At 42.3% G+C, this 17,204-nt stretch overlaps 2 protein-coding genes across 4 annotated transcripts in view; one reads left to right on the forward strand and one right to left on the reverse strand.

Annotated features, from left to right (window-relative positions):
• The window catches only part of TG (thyroglobulin), a 249,246-nt gene that overhangs the window by 83,139 nt on the left and 148,903 nt on the right, over positions 1-17,204 (forward strand). For both annotated transcript variants that reach the window (XM_056522788.1, XM_056522789.1), the window contains exons 32-34: positions 4,985-5,078; positions 9,639-9,798; positions 12,174-12,364. In XM_056522788.1, the coding sequence (XP_056378763.1) occupies positions 4,985-5,078; positions 9,639-9,798; positions 12,174-12,364 (445 nt within the window). The remainder of the gene's footprint in view (positions 1-4,984; positions 5,079-9,638; positions 9,799-12,173; positions 12,365-17,204) is intronic.
• Positions 14,936-17,204, reverse strand: part of SLA (Src like adaptor) — a 59,721-nt gene continuing 57,452 nt past the window's right edge. For both annotated transcript variants that reach the window (XM_056522796.1, XM_056522795.1), the window contains exon 8: positions 14,936-16,389. In XM_056522796.1, the coding sequence (XP_056378771.1) occupies positions 16,164-16,389 (226 nt within the window). In that variant the 3' untranslated portion in view covers positions 14,936-16,163. The remainder of the gene's footprint in view (positions 16,390-17,204) is intronic.

A 17,204-nucleotide genomic window follows, 5' to 3' on the forward strand; every position in this document is an offset into this window, starting at 1 on the left:
GGTTCCTGTTATTATTACACGCAACGCGATAATGTCTTCAACTACTGATCTGAAAGTTACTTACTGGAAACCCTGGTGACTTACACATCTCATTAGGCCTAGAAGGTTTCTTAGACCTAAAAAATGGTATCATACCTAAGACCTGCTTTTGAGAAATGCAGCTCTCACGTATTGACCCCAGACATTAGCATCCAAAACACATCAGACCCCAGACCTCAGCACCCAAGACTCATCAAACCTTAGCACCCAGACTTTACCAGACCCCAGACTTGAGCATCCAACACTCATCAGATCCCAGACTTTAGCACCCAGATTTCCCCAGTCTTCATCACCCAAGACTTATCAGACCACAGATCTTAGCACCAGTTCTTCACCAGACCTTAGAACTGAAAACTTATGAAATATCAGTGCCCAGACTTGAGCACCCAAGACTCATCAGACCCCAGACTTTATCACCCAGATTTCCCCAGTCCTCAGCGCCCAAGACTTATCAGACCACAGATCTCAGCACCAAGGCTTCACCTGACCTTAGAACCCAAGACTTATCAGACCACAGATCTCAGCACCAAGGCTTCACCTGACCTTAGAACCCAAGACTTATCAGAACACATATCTCAGCACCAAGGCTTCGTCAGACCTTAGAACCGAAAACGTATCAAACATCAGCTCCGAGACTTCACCAGACCCCAGACATGAGCACCCAAGACTTATCAGACCACAGATTTTAGCACCCAGACTTCATCAGACCCCAGACTTGAGCACCCAAGACTCATCAGACCCCAGACTTTATCACCCAGATTTCCCCAGTCCTCAGCACCCAAGACTCATCAGACCCCAGACTTTATCACCCAGATTTCCCCAGTCCTCATCACCCAAGACTTATTAGATGACAGATCTCAGCACCAAGGCTTCACCAGACCTTATAACCCAAGACTTATCAGACCACAGATATCAGCACCAAGGTTTCACCAGACCTTAGAACCGAAAATGTATCAAACATCAGCGCCGAGACTTCACCAGACCCAAGACTTGAGCACCTAAGACTTATCAGACCACAGATTTCAGCACCCAGAATACACCAGACCCCCAGGCTTGGGCACCCGAGACTCATCAGACCCCAGATCTCAACACCCTGACTTCTCCAGACGCCAGACCTGAGCACCCAAGACTCATCAGAGTCCAGATCTCAGCACCAAGACTTCACAAAACCCCAGACCTAAGCAACCAAGATTTATCAGACCAAAAATGACCACCATATAAAAGCATTGTTTTATTAAGTTCACAATTAAAACCCTGTTATACAAATTGCAAGACAAAATCCAAAAATAAATGAATAAAACCTATGGGTTAATCAATCCCACACTTCCCGACGCGTTTCCCCATTTATCCTATGCTACAATACGGTTCATCAGGGAATTTCATATGGTATGCAGGTGGAGAAACAAATTTATCATGAGATGCAAAGATACATATATACACAAGTTACATAGCAAAAGAGGGTATTATACATAATAAGACTAAAACATGAAGCACATGATAATTTTAGAAAATCACAATGATGATCCACAATGATGGACATTGTAGTCTGTTGTGTCAGTGATAGTTAGTGTTGAGCGGCATAGGCCATATTCGAATTCGCGAATATTCGCGAATATATGGACGAATATTCATCATATATTCGCGAATATTCGCATATTCGTAATATTCTCGTTTTATTTCCGTATCTGCGAATATTCGCGTATGCGAAAATTAATGTATGCGGAAATTTGCATATACAAAAATTTGCATATGCGAAAATTCGCATATGAGAAACTTAGCATATGCAAATGTTCGCATATGCGAAAATTCGCACGCCAGTCTCACACAGTAGTATTAGAGCCTTCTTTACACCACACAAGCTGGAAGCAGAGAGGGGTGATCACTGTGATGTGTACTGTGAAGAAAAAAAAAAAAAAACGAATATTCGTAATTACGAATATATGGTGCTATATTCGCGAATATTCGCAAATTCGTGAATATGCGAAATTCGCTTTGCGAATATTCGCGAGCAACACTAGTGATAGTCAAGATTCATCAGAGCCCGGATCTCAGCACCCAAGACTTATCTGAACCCAAACCTCAGCCCCAAAGACTCATCAGACCCCAGACCTCAGCACCCAAGACTCGTCAGACCACAGACTTTAGCACCCAAGGCTCCTCAGACCTCAGCACCCAGACTTCACCACACTCAATATTCAACACTCTTGCACCCATACTTCATCAGATCCTAGACCTCAACACTCAGCACCCATGCACTCCTTACATCCCACTGCCTACACAACAGTTCTCTAGATCAGTGGTCTTCAAACTGTGGCCCTTTAGATGTTGCAAAACTACAATTCCCAGCATGCCCGGACAGCCGTTGGCTGTCCGAGCATGCTGGGAGTTGTAGTTTTGCAACAGCTGGAGGGCCACAGTTTGAAGACCGCTGCTCTAGATGGTCTGTCCATTTCTACTGCTATAAACTGCTTCTTTCTTGTCCCTTTATATCAGTATCAGGGGGAATCAGTCTGTATCATAGTAGTAATATATAGGTGGGAGAGAAGCCCAATTATTTAGGAGTCTGGGACGTCTCTTCTAGGAGCCTCCTAGACGGGAGAATAGACTGAATAGAATGTGTAGAAACTTGGCAGAAGACGTACAAGCCTTAGTTTTTAGAACTTGAAATGGTGAGTTGAAACCCAAGAATAAAAAACGTTCTATCATGACTAGGGGAGCGTAGAGTTCCGCTACTGTTGCACCCCAACAACCCCACCCATTTACCAACCCCTTCCCCTTACCTTAAAGGGTTTATCCAGGAATTTTTTTTTTTTTTTTTTTATATCGACTGTCTCCAGAAAGTTAAACAGATTTGTAAATTACTTCTATTAAAAAATCTTCATCCTTTCAGTACTTATGAGCTTCTGAAGTAAAGGTTGTTCTTTTCTGTCTAAGTGCTCTCTGATGACACGTGTCTCGGGAACCGCCCAGTTTAGAAGCAAATCCCCATAGCAAACCTCTTCTAAACTGGGTGGTTCCCGAGACAAGTGTTTTTTCCTGGATAACCCCTTTAAGAATCACCGACTCGAAGTATGGTGCAAAGGCCACAGCGGACCCAACTTTTATTTAACAAATACCAAAATATAATAAACATCTTATAAATAAATATCCTATATATCATATATAAATAACAAGACCAATAAATAACAATATAAACCAGTATTTAGCCCAACAATCAGGGTTAAAGGGGTATTCCAGGCAAAACCTTTATATATATATATATATATATATATATATATATATATATATATATATATATATATATATATATATATATATATATATATATATATATATATATATATATATAGTCCCAAATAACATGCTTGAAAATGGCTCCAGGAGGAGTTGAAACGTTGTAATGCTGACATGAGATATTAAATCACACAGTTTTTTGGGAGTGCTGCGCCTGTTTTTGGTTTCTATATATATATATATATATATATATATATATATATATATATATATATATATATATATATATATATCAACTGGCTCCGGAAAGTTAAACAGATTTGTAAATTACTTCTATTAAAAAATCTTAATCCTTTCAGTACTTATGAGCTTCTGAAGTTTTCTGTCTAACTGCTCAATGATGATGTCACGTCACGGGAGCTGTGCATGATGGGAGAATATCCCCATAGGAACTGCACAGCCTGCAGGACGTGAGTCATCAGAGAGCAGTTAGACAGAAAACAACAACTCAACTTCAGAAGCTAATAACTATTGGAAGGATTAAGATTTTTTAATAGAAGTAATTTGCAAATCTGTTTAACTTTCCGGAGCCAGTTGATATATAAAAAAAGAAGTGTTGGCCTGGAATACCCCTTTAACATACCCTTCCAACCAATATAACCAGCCTTCACCATTCTGGAAGGGGACCTGAAGGCAGCTTCTCATCCAGGCACGGTCTCCTACTTTGCCCTTGGTCGACCAACACCTGACCAGAGGGCACCACCTTCGGAGACCACATGTCCCTTCCGCCAGGGACCCCCATGATTAGCTGGCTACCAACCCAGCTCCCCCCCCCTGGCCCTTATGACCAGGACCTCCACCATCCTTCCAGCATGCCTCCAAATCCCCTTCCAGCTCAAGCCGCCGTGACAATGAAAATTCCCCCCCCCCCCCCCCCGAACCCCTAACGTATTCCAGGGCGGGTGGGCGGGACACGCTGTCTTCCTCACGAATGGTCCCTCCTCTTCCTACTTCCCCCTGTACACTGCCCGGGCTTGCCAGGCTCCTCCCCTTAACCTTAACCGGACCCTGCCCATTAACCTAACTGATTTCATTAACCCTCTCACTACTGCTACCTACACCCCCTGTCATGTGCCCCCTCCTCTCCCATTCTGTACTTCTGGGGGCTTTCTTTATTATTAGTATCAAGTCAGTGACAGGTAAGTAGCACCCAAAGACAGTGGGGGAGATTTATGAAAGCTGTCTATGTCCCGCATCAATATAGACCAAACTACAGAGGGTTAGGCCGGTCTATTTTGCGCCTAATTTATCAAAAGGCACACGGCTCTTGATAAATTCTGCGCACAGACTTCGGGATCTATGCTTTAGACTGTATTTAAACCTGCTCCAGCACGGTCTGACATTTCGGCGTACCTTCAGCCGATGCGACTTGTCGCTGAAAAGTTGCTTTCAATAAATTCAGCACCAATGCATTTTTCTGTCTAAAATAGACTAGAATGCATCATGTTCTGAAAATCCTCTAAAGCAAAAGTCGCAATAAAGTCGCACATATTTAGACTGCGACTTTCTGTGCGACAAATTTAGATGGGGAAAAACCAGTCTAAATCCTTTGATAAATCTCCCCCCAGTGACTTGTAAGTTGACCAACACTGGACATTGGCTTTACTTGCTTGGGTCACTAGAACTTATTGTATTTCTGGTTCTCATCTAGGCCCAGCTGTCTGCAGCCCGGGGATGGAAAGGCTCAGTATTCGTCGGTCAGCGAGGACTGCTTGTACCTAAATCTATTTGTTCCACAAAATTCTGTAAGTATCCATGCCCCCAGCATGTACCGCATGCATGATATTTTTTTTATTTTTTTAAAGGAACCTAAAATTTTAAGAAATAGAGAAAGTAACATACGGTAAGCCAAAAATACTGACGAAAAATAAAAATGTGCCGCTAAATAACAAATGAGCTGTCGTAAAAAAAAATATATATATATGACTGTAATTTTACAATACATAATTTTTAAAATATGCCAGGAAAAACACTGTGTGAATACCCAAATGCCGGATTAACACTACGGAATCTCTGCCCCAGAAATATTTCATGGCAGGTTGGCCGGCACTAGGACCATGCTGACATTGCCGGTCCCAATAAACGCCAATGTATTCACGTGGAATTCCACCGAAAGAAGTCAATTCTTTCAGAGGAGGAATTTCAGTGTCGGAAAGCTCTGCCTCTGAAATTCTGAAACAACAATGGGACTCTCTGGCACCACAATTTCCGTTGTGTCAACCCGGCCTAAGAGGCTGAAAACGAATAATGACCTAATACATCAGCAGCGTAAATCTTATAGAGCATCTTATAGAGCATTGTCTGCATTAGATGCAATGGTAACATCCTCTTTAGCTGTGAGAAGTATTGGGTTGGATGTGCTTTTAGCCATTGTATGTAAAAGGGAATTGACGAAATTTATAAAGCTATTTTAAAGGGGTACTCCACCCCTAGACATCTTATCCCCTATTCAAAGGATAGGGGATAAGATGTCTGATCCTGGGGGTCCCGCCACTGGGGACCACCGTGATCTCCCTGCTGCACTCAGCATTCGTCTTTAGAGCGTTGGATGCAGCACCGGAGGCTCGTGACGTCACGGCCACACCCCTTCAATGCAAGTTTAGACTTGCATTGAGGGGACTTGGCCGTGAGGTCACGAGCCTCCGCCCTGTATCGCCAGTCATCCGGCACAGAGCGAACTTCGCTCCATGCACCGTATGTCTGTGGTGCCGCAGCCAAGATCACGGGGGTCCCCGGCGGCGGGACCCCCGTGATCAGACATCTTATCCCCTATCCTTTGGATAGGAGATAAGATGTCTAGGGGCGGAGTACCCCTTTAAGACACTTTTACAGGGGCCGATTATCAGGTAAATGAGCCTGAACCCTCGTTCTCAATAATCAGCCCCTGTAAAAAGCCAATGATCATCTGACGAACGAGTAAAACGTTGTATCTTTTGTGTGGCCAGTAAAATCATTGTTATGGGCTGCACGTCGCCCTATATAAACAGGTGATGTATGACCCATAATGATAAATTTAAATGGCGGCACGAACAATCCAGTGACTGACCAGATGATTGATAAAGGCTGAACATAGTTCTAGGTTCACTCAGTGTTTTCAGGAATATTTTATTTGTAAAAATGCATCGGCAAAATTGCAGACATATTCCGTACGCATTTTTAACATGAATGTGCTCACAATGGGGGAGATTGACGAAAACCTGTGCAGATGAATATGGACCAGTTGCTCATAACAACCAATCAGATCGCTTCTTTAGTTTTTAAAAAGCCCTCTGATAACTAAGAAATGATTTGATTGGTTGCTATGAGCAACTGGTCAACTTTTCCTCTGCGCAGGTTTTGATAAATCTCCCCCAATATGTAATAAATTCAGACACATTTTTGGCACATAGGCCGTGATTTATTAGGAGCTTTGGGTTTTTATTAGTGTAAATAGTGTCTCAGACTCTTCCCATCTATTTACTATGGGGACTAACAGGTTGGGAAAGTTTTGAGCAGCTTTTTTATGGTGGAAATATCCAGCCATTTATAACACGATTTTCTGTGAATTCAACAGTAAATGGGTTAGGTTGTGAGAACACGCCCCTTTTCCCGCACAGCCATGCCCCTTTTTCCAGGTTTGCTTTGCCGCAATGCACCCAAAAATCTGTCTGAGACACAATTTGTGGCGCAATGCGATAAACTGTGGTGCGCTGCGCCACATTATGGCGCACAACCCGACAAAAGCATGTTGGGCTTACAATAGTAAATCAGGGCCCGTGTGTGAGCACAGACAAATGCTTTCCCATAGACTTACATAGAGCACATTAAAGGGGTACTCCGGTGAAAACCTTTTTTCTTTTAAATCAACTGGTGGCAGAAAGTTAAACATATTTGTAAAGTACTTCTATTAAAAAAGCTTAATCCTTCCTGTACTTATTAGCTGTTGAATACTACAGAGGAAATTCTTTTCTATTTGGAATGCTCTCTGATGACATCACGAGCACAGTTCTCTCTGCTGACGTTATTATAATAATAATAATAACGCTTTATTTATTGTTGTCCTTAGTGGTATTTGAACCCAAGTCCCCAGCACTGCAAGGCAGCAGTTGTTACGCCGAGCGCTCCGGGTCCCCGCTCCTCCCCGGAGCGCTCGCAACATCCTCGCTACGGCAGCGCCCCGGTCAGATCCACTGACCGGGTGCGCTGCGATACCGCCTCCAGCCGGGATGCGATTCGCGATGCGGGTGGCGCCCGCTCGCGATGCGCACCCCGGCTTCCGTACCTGACTCGCTCTCCGTCGGTCCTGTCCCGGCGCGCGCGGCCCCGCTCCCTAGGGCGCGCGCGCGCCGGGACTCTGCGATTTAAAGGGCCACTGCGCCACTGATTGGCGCAGTGGTTCCAATTAGTGTCTTCACCTGTGCACTCCCTATGTATACCTCACTTCCCCTGCACTCCCTCGCCGGATCTTGTTGCCCTTGTGCCTAGTGAAAGCGTTCCCTTGTGTGTTCCTAGCCTGTGTTCCAGACCTCCTGCCGTTGCCCCTGACTACGGTCCTTGCTGCCTGCCCCGACCTTCTGCTACGTCCGACCTTGCTTTTGTCTACTCCCTTGTACCGCGCCTATCTTCAGCAGTCAGAGAGGTTGAGCCGTTGCTAGTGGATACGACCTGGTTACTACCGCCGCAGCAAGACCATCCCGCTTTGCGGCGGGCTCTGGTGAACACCAGTAGTGACTTAGAACCGGTCCACTAGCACGGTCCACGCCAATCCCTCTCTGGCACAGAGGATCCACTTCCTGCCAGCCGGCATCGTGACAGCAGTGCTAACCACTGAGCCACCATGCTGCCCTTAGCATACATCTGCTATGCATGGTTGCTAAAATGGACAGAGATGTCAGCAGAGAGCACTGTGCTCGTGATGTCATCAGTGTTCCAAAAAGAAAGGAATTTCCTCTGTAGCATTCAGCAGCTAATAAGTACTGGAAGGATTTTTTAATAGAAGTAATTTACAAATATGTTTAACTTTCTACCACCAGTTGATTTAAAAGAAAAAAGGTTTTCACCGGAGTACCCTTTTAATGTTCAGAATAAGCTAAATAAACCTGAAAAAACGACGATAATTTCTGTTCCAGAGTTTTTTTTTGCTTCCAGCTTTCTGTTTTTTTCCCCTCACAATTTCAAAGGTCTCTTTTGCTGCTTTGAAAATATGTAAGAGTTAATTTTCATACCACTTTTGTTGGCACGTTTGGTGCCCACATTTTTTTTATCACCATTTTTTATTCATTTTTTGCGCCAAATTGTAAATCACAGAAATTGTATCTTTTCTTTTTTTGTATCTCTTTTCTGGTTCAAGAAAGTTAAACAGATTTGTGAATTAGACAAAAATAATTTTTGAGGCTCAAGGTCTTTGGATAAGGAAATTCTTTTTGTCTAGTACTCTCTTTTCAGACACCTTGGGTACAGGTGTTAGTTTGAGTAGCCCGGGTCATTCTAGTTAAACTTTCCGCAGGAGCCTCTCCGTCCTTTTTCTAGATTTGTGAATTACTTTCATATAAAAATCTTAAACCTACCAGTACTTTTCAGCTGCTGTACGCTCCAAAGGAAGTTGTGTAGTTCTTTCCATTCTGACCACAGTGCTCTCTGCTGACACCTCTGTCTGTCTCAGGAACTGTCCAGAGCAGGATAGGTTTGCTATGGGGATTTGCTCCTGCTCTGGACAGTTCCTGACATGGACAGAGGTGTCAGCAGAGAGCACTGTGGTCAGAAAGAAAAGAAATCCAAAAAAAGAAGTTCCTGTGGAGCATATACAGCAGCTGATAAGTACTGGAAGGATTAAGATTTAATCCTAAAGTAATTTATAAATCTGTTTAAATTTTTTGGCACCAGTGTGAAGTGATGTAAACATTGGATTATTGTCATGTAAAACACTTTGAATATCTGATGGAAACTTTTTTTTTTTTTTTGGAATAAAAACTCTTTATTGTCCTTAGTGACCTTCAATGAGGTCCTATTGGACATGACTGAGTTCAGTGTAAACATTGGCCCTCGTTCACTAGTGGATTTCCATATAAATTGTGGCAATAAAAAGGTTAAAACGCATTTCCCTCTAGTTACTAATGTTGTGCGCCAAACATGCTCCAAGATTTCCTTTTTTCCCCCCAAGAATTGTGGTGTGCGGCTTTTCTATTTTTTCCCAATCCGTGGTATTTATCATATTTTTCGCCCTCTTTTTGGCATCTATAAAATAAAACTTCTATATTTGGTCACTTGGGCGCACAAAGTTTCCGACATCTTGAAATTACGTTATTCTCCTCTTTCTGTCTTTTCAGAGGGTGAACGTCCCCGTCCTCCTGTATTTCCACAATAGCCCCAAAGACTACGCTGAAAATGGACAGACGTTTGTGGACGGCTCTTACCTGGCGGCCATAGGAGACATCGTGGTGGTCACTGTCGGTTACAGAGTTGGCGTCTTTGGTTTTTTAAGCCCAGGTAAGTGTGCCCGGGACTGTCTTCATGTGACATGTGTCATATATCACAGTGTTTCCCAACCAGGGTGCCTCCAGCTGTTGAAAAACTAAAACTCCCAGCGTGCCCGGACAGCCGTAGCAGCTTGCACAACCCCAGAACTACACTGGGTGACCTACCCAACATCCAGACTGCCATTAAAGGGGTACTCCGCCCCTAGACATCTTATCCCCTATCCAAAGGATGGGGAATGAGATGTCTGATCGTGGGGGTCCCAGCCGCTGGGGACCCCTGCAATCTCTGCTGTGGCAACCCTAGTCATACGAATCATGGAGCGAACGTCGCACTGTGCCGGATGACTAGCGATGCAGGGACGGAGGCTCGTGACGTCAGGTGTACAGCAGTTTTAGTTTCCGTCAGTATTTTTAGTTTATGCTTTTTAATTACCGTATTTTTCGCCCTATAGGACGCACCGGCGTATAAGACGCACCCAATTTTTAGGGGCAAAATCTAAAAAAATAAAGATTTTGAACCCAATAGTGGTTTTCAACCTGCGGACCTCCAGATGTTGCAAAACTACAACTCCCAGCATGCCCGGACAGCCGTTGGCTGTCCGGGCATGCTGGGAGTTGTAGTTTTGCAACATCTGGAGGTCCGCAGATTGAAGACCACTGCATAGGAGGTAATACTCACGTGTCCCCGCCGCTCCGGACCCGTCACTGCTGCCCTGGATGTCGCTCCATCGCTGTCGCCGTGTCCCCGTCGCTCCGGAACGTCTCTGCTGCCGGCCGGGTATCCTCGCTCTCCGTCGCCACCATCACGTCATTACGCACGCCGACGCACGTACGCGACGATGTAATGACGAGGAAGGAGAGCGCCGGCCATACAGGGGATCCCTGAACGGAGAAGACACCGAGGAGGCAGGTAAGGTCCCTTCCGGTGTCCTGTAAGCACTAACCCGGCTATTCAGTCGGGCTGATCGGGACCGCCGCGGTGAAATCACGGCGGTCCCGAACAGCCCGACTGAACAGCCGGGTTAGTGTCACTTTCCCTTCAGACGCGGCGGTCAGCTTTGATCGCCGCATCTGAAGGGTTAATACAGGGCATCACCGCGATCGGTGATGTCCTGTATTAGCCGCGGGTCCCGGCCGTTGATGGCCGCAGGGACCGCCACGATAGGGGTATATTCGCCGTATAAGACGCACCGACTTTTTCCCCCCAGTTTTGGGGAAGAAAAAGTGCGTCTTATACGGCGAAAAATACGGTATGCATACACCTGCCCATTTAGCCACACCCACATCATTATAGATTCATGACTCAAACTCATAACTCCACCATAATATATATAAATTCCCAACTAATTCAAAGCTCATTCACACTACGGAATTCCATCTGTAGGGGGCAATTAATTTCTAAGCACATTCCGCTGAAAGAAGGAACATGTTTATTCTTCTGGTGGAGTCTGGGGTCCGGTATTTCCGCTGCAGAAAATCTGTAGTGTGAATGGTGCTGCAGTCAGAAAACAATGGGAGGCTGCTGCACAGTCATTTTCCGCAGTGGAACTCTGAAGCTGAACTCCGCTCGGAAAACACGTAGTGTGAATGGGCCCTTATTCCTTCTGCCCCCTTTTAACACCCTTTGGAGGGACAATTCATTATTTAATAAAAAATAGATGCCATTTTTTTTTACTATTTGCACGTATGATGAACAAAAAAAAAAGTACCTATTCCCTTGTGGAGGTGGTGGGAGGTGATTGGTGTGTGGTGGGAGGGGGCGTGTCCCTCCATGTGGTGGTGAGAGGTGATTGGTGTGTGGTGGGAGGGGGCGTGTCCCTCCATGTGGTGGTGAGAGCTGATTGGTGTGTCTGCTCATGCAGCCTTGTCCATGAGTCATCTTCTGTCCATGAATCATGGACAAGCTTGATGCTGCTGCAGGACTGGTTAGTGTCCCAGTAGGTATAGGGACCCCTAGTGGTGGGATTTTCAGGAGCCGTTTTCTTTATTAAATATTCCAAAATGTTTAAACAACCAAATTGCAAAAGGTCTTTAATTTTCATTAGTGACAACATTTTTTAATTAAAATATCCCTGAGAAAAACACTGTGCGAACATAGCCTTAAAGCCTTTGGCTGTCCGGGCATGCTGGGAGTTGTAGTTCTGCAACAGCTGGAGGCACCCTTGTTGGGAAACACTGACTCACACTTTCTCTCTGGTGTTTGGTTATATCTATGAAGCATCTGCTTTCCAGATGATTGGGATCTGACGCTTTTATTATAAGACTACATGTTCCCATGTTCCCACATAGTATTTTGGGCTGTAGTTTGATTTACAAAATGGCTAAAACCTCCTTCCCTGAAATGCAGCAAAAGAAACGTCTGAAATGTTATTTCCTCTGTTGCAGGTAACACTATGCCCAATGGGAACTGGGGTCTTCTGGATCAGTCTGCAGCCCTGAAATGGGTTCAGGAAAATATCGCTTACTTTGGTGGTGACCCTGAGCAGATCAGTATTATCGCTGACCGAGCGGGCGCCGATCTTGCCAGTATTCACCTATTACAGGAGGCAAAACCCATTCGAAGAGCCGCACTCATGGTAAGACACCAATGACTGTAGATTGTAAAACGACGATAGAAATTATTAAAAAAAATTTTAAATGTACATTTTTCGTGGATTTAGACAGATCAAGAATGGCTTTTAGAATTGTCAAGTCATATAAATATATGGGGAAAAAAACAAAATAAAGAAAAAAAAACAATTTAAATAAAAAAAATAAAAATAAATTAAATATATATATATATATATATATATATATATATATATGCATATATATAGTAACGAATACACAGTGGCAACTCCAATCAACTGAAAAAGTGGGGCTCTTTATGCGACATTTCGGCTTGATCACCAAGCCATTTTCAAGCCTGTGTGTGTATATATATATATATATATATATATATATATATAAAATAAAGAAAAATATATATACGGTATATATATTTATGTTACACTATGCCCCCCAACCCCCTTTTGATGATCTGATGATCCCTATGAGATCTGTGGGGTCTTATATCTTTTCTATAACATAAATACACACACACACACACACACACATATATATATATATATATATATATATATATATATATATTATGGATAGATAGATAGATAGTAAAATAAAGGGAAAAAAGATATATGAATATATTTATATTTTTATTTTATTTTTTTATTTTTATTTATTTTTGACCCCCACCCCCCCTTTGATGATCAGATCATCCCTATGAGATCAGTGGGGTTTTATATCTTTTCTATAGCATAAATACACACACACATATATATATATATATATATATATATATATATATATATACATATACACACAGTATAGATAGATATAGATATATAATAAAGTAAAGAACAAAAAATATATAGAAGTATACCGTATATTTATATATATATATATATATATATTATATATATTTTTTGTTCTTTACTTTATAATATATCTATAAGTATATATATATATATATATATATATATTTATATATATATTATATATATTTTTTTCTTTATTTAATTATATATCTATCTATACCGTATGTGTATATGTATATATATATATATATATATATATATATATATATTTTTATATATATATATATATATATATATTCATGTGTATTTATGTTATAGAAAAGATATAAAACCCCACTGATCTCATAGGGATGATCTGATCATCAAATAGTGTTTGTGGGGGTCTTCCGATTTTCTTTGAATGGCAGATGTTAGGGTAAAGAAGGATTGAACCTGATATGTACAATGAGTAGTTTTTACTGTTGTCGTCTTAAATCCACAACTATAGTAAATAATTACCATAAAGATACCTTTATTTATACTGTACAGAGGAACATATCATAGGACAAAAAAAATCCAAACAAATTGCAGTTAAATAGGTCTACATTGTGGCCCCGTTATGTATAGACATAGCAGTACAGTAAGTGCCCAAACATTGAATATTCTGTAGATCGGCTTTCTCTTTAGTGAATAAATAACCGAGGCTGATGGCAAGTATGGTGACATCACTGGTCATCCCATAGTAGTCATTCTGGAAAATGGGAGACAATGGGGCCCCAAGGTGAGAACAAGCCCTAGTCTTGTTGTTGTCCATGCCAGTACATCTTGCCCACTCTGGAACAGGGAAGCCCAGTGCCTGTTCTCTCCCTTGTGTATAAAGTACAGGATGATAGCCAAAAATATTTGCTAAAAGTCCTACCAGAAGGGCTTGACCCAAAACTGATATCTATGGAATAAGAATGGTCCGACCATTGCCAGCATCTACTTTGGGGGGTAAATTGGGATGAGATAGGTTTGTTATTAACCTATCCACCACTGGGCAATACAGATCTTTTGCAGTTGGGTACCTCTTCAACACATTTTCTTTTGGCCAATGGCTCAACTACACTTTCCCCATGGATATGGCCCAGGTTTGGTTCCCGTTTTCCTTGTAGGCTTGAATTGCTCATAGAAATTGAATGGCGCCAATGACTCTCCATCTATGTTATGGGAATCTGTAGGCTACTCCATCTATATCATTATGAGCCTATGGAATTCTTGTGGTTCATCACAGTGACTTGGTGTCATCCAACACCAATACCAACCTACCATTTATTTAAAGGGGTACTCCACTGGAAAACATTTTTTTTTATAAATCAACTGGTGCCAGAAAGTTAAACAGATTTGTAAATTACTTCTATTTTAAAATTGTAATCCTTCCAGGATTTATCAGCTGCTGTATGCTCCACAGGAAGTTCTTTCCTTTTTGAATATCCTTTCTGCATGACCACAGTGCTCTCTGCTGACACCTCTGTCCATTTTTAGAATTGTCCAGAGTAGGAGCAAGTCCCCATAGCAAATCTATCCTGCTATGGACAGTTCCTAAAATGGACAGAGGTGTCAGCAGAGAGCACTGTGGTCAGGCAGAAAGAAAAATTCAAAAAGAAAAGAACTTCCTGTGGAGCATACAGCAGCTGATAAGTACTGGAAGGATTAAGATTTTTAAATAGAAGTAATTTACAAATCTGTTTAACTTTCTAGCACCAGTTTATATATATATATATATATATATATATATATATATATATATATATATATATATATATATATTAGTTAGGAGTAGCCGTATTAGTCCAGTGATGCAAAAAGCAAAATCATGTGTAGTTGCAGTATCTTGTAATACCTTTTTTATTGGACTAACAAGATTTTGTAGAGACAAACTTTCGGGATTCCTCCCTTTATCAAGTCATAAGCATTTCTGAGCTCACAAGGGGAAAACACATGTTCTATCTCACAAAATATGCAGGGGTTAAAACAACAAATGTGAGGAATGGACATTAAGTTGGGCCATAAATTGTATAGCTATAGGACGATAGATACAGATAAGGGTGAGGGGGGGGGGGGGGGGACTGGTAAAACACCTCTATTACTGAAGCGAATGCACTGACTGGTGTCTGGTAGCGCCCCCTACAGTACAGGGAGGTATTACATGTTCTCTACTCTTTACCTGTACCAGGGTTAGCTGCTCCTTTGGGCACCAGGTGAGGGCGGCTCCATGTTACTTTTTTAGGACACTGTGTGTTCTGTACAGGACCCTGAAGAAGCTCCTGTCCTCTACATATACAGTGATTACAGCTCCCAGCAGATCTTTATTACTTTTATATATAAGGATTTGCTTTATCTATATTAGTCATCTACTTATTTTTCTTTAATCCTCACTTTTTCCTATTTTTGGATGACATTTTGGTGCCTTTAGAACCAATTACCAGGTTTCCATAGAGTTATGGACTAAACATACAATGGTTTCCACATACAATGGTCGTCCTGGAACCGATTAATATTGTAACTTGAGGGACCACTGTATATTACTGTTCTCTAATGGGGCTGCTGTGCTTTGGGGCCCCGGTGCGACTGTTGCCTCTATAGCTACGCCCCTGTCCAGGTCACATGGGACAAACGTTCTTCATAAAGCAATGCGAGGCTCTTCTTCCGACACAACACCACAGTCTCCGTCTGTATACCGTGGATATGCTTTGAAGACTAACTCGTCTATGTCTGTATGGGGGAGGGTCTGCAGCAGAGCATTGCGCCTGGTCCAGCTTCATGGGAGATTTGCTCCTGTCCTTCTCCCACCTAATACATCGTCCTATAGTCTGAACGTAACACGGTTGATATGAAGAATATAAGAGAAGCTCCATAGTGATGGTGGCAGGATAATATGTCCAGGCCCGGCCGGATAGTGTAACTTTGTGCAATAGATTTTTTCCTTTTCGAGCAGCTCCATAGTAAGCTCTGGTGACAGGCAGTACTAAGTGAGGGTCCGGGGTCCTCAGGACCTCTCTCATCTGTAACCTTCCGTGTAACTCGAGCGGTCGGATATGACGCTGTTCCGAGAGAAGATATTGCTCTTCCGGTTCTGTTTCTTGTTGTGCTCAGTGCTGGGAATGGAATAGCTGTCGTCCCCGGCCAAGGACAGGTAGGAGGCGATGCTTTGTCTCAGACCGTAACTGAGGAAAGAGTCGTCCGTCTCTACAGAAGGTTCTGGATCTTCTGCCGCCAATGACATCCTATGGAATGAGAATATCATGTGTTATATACAGATGTAGCAGGGCTGTAATGATCAGTATTGCTGAGCTGAATAACTGTAAATATGGAGAGGCCCTTGTCCAGCTATTCACCAATGAAGACCCAAGCTGCCCAACTGGCACCTGTACCCACGGTGTCTCCGCTGGAAAACCGGGGTACTCCGGTGGAAAACTTTTTTTATTTTTTTTTTTAAATCAACTGGTGCCAGAAAGTTAAACAGATTTGTAAATTACTTCTATTTAAAAATCTTAATCCTTCCAGTACTTATTAGCTGCTGAATACTACAGAGCGCTGCAGAATCTGTAGGAAGCGTTGCGGAATCTGTAGGCGCTATATAAATAAATAAAATAAAATACAGAGGAAATTCTTTTCTTTTTGGAACACAGAGCTCTCTGCTGACATCACGAGCACAGTGCTCTCTGCTGACATCTCTGTCCATTTTAGGAACTGTCCAGAGCAGCATATGTTTTCTATGGGGATTTTCTTCTACTCTGGACAGTTCTTAAAATGGACAGAGATGTCAGCAGAGAGCACTGTGGTCATGATTCAGCAGAGAGCTCGGTGTTCCAAAAAGAAAATAATTTTCCCTGTAGTATTCAGCAGCTAATAAGTACTAGAAGGATTAAGATTTTTTAATAGAAGTCATTTACAAATCTGTATAACTTACTGGCACCAGTTGATTTAAAAAAAATAAAAATAAAAAAGATTTCCACCAGAGTTCCCCTTTAATACAAAAAATATGGGGCTTAGGGTCACGGATATTTAACCAATAAACAGTTTATTAAAATTAAATTAT

This window comes from Hyla sarda, chromosome 5, assembly GCF_029499605.1.
Source record: "Hyla sarda isolate aHylSar1 chromosome 5, aHylSar1.hap1, whole genome shotgun sequence".
NCBI classification, from domain to species: domain Eukaryota; kingdom Metazoa; phylum Chordata; class Amphibia; order Anura; family Hylidae; genus Hyla; species Hyla sarda.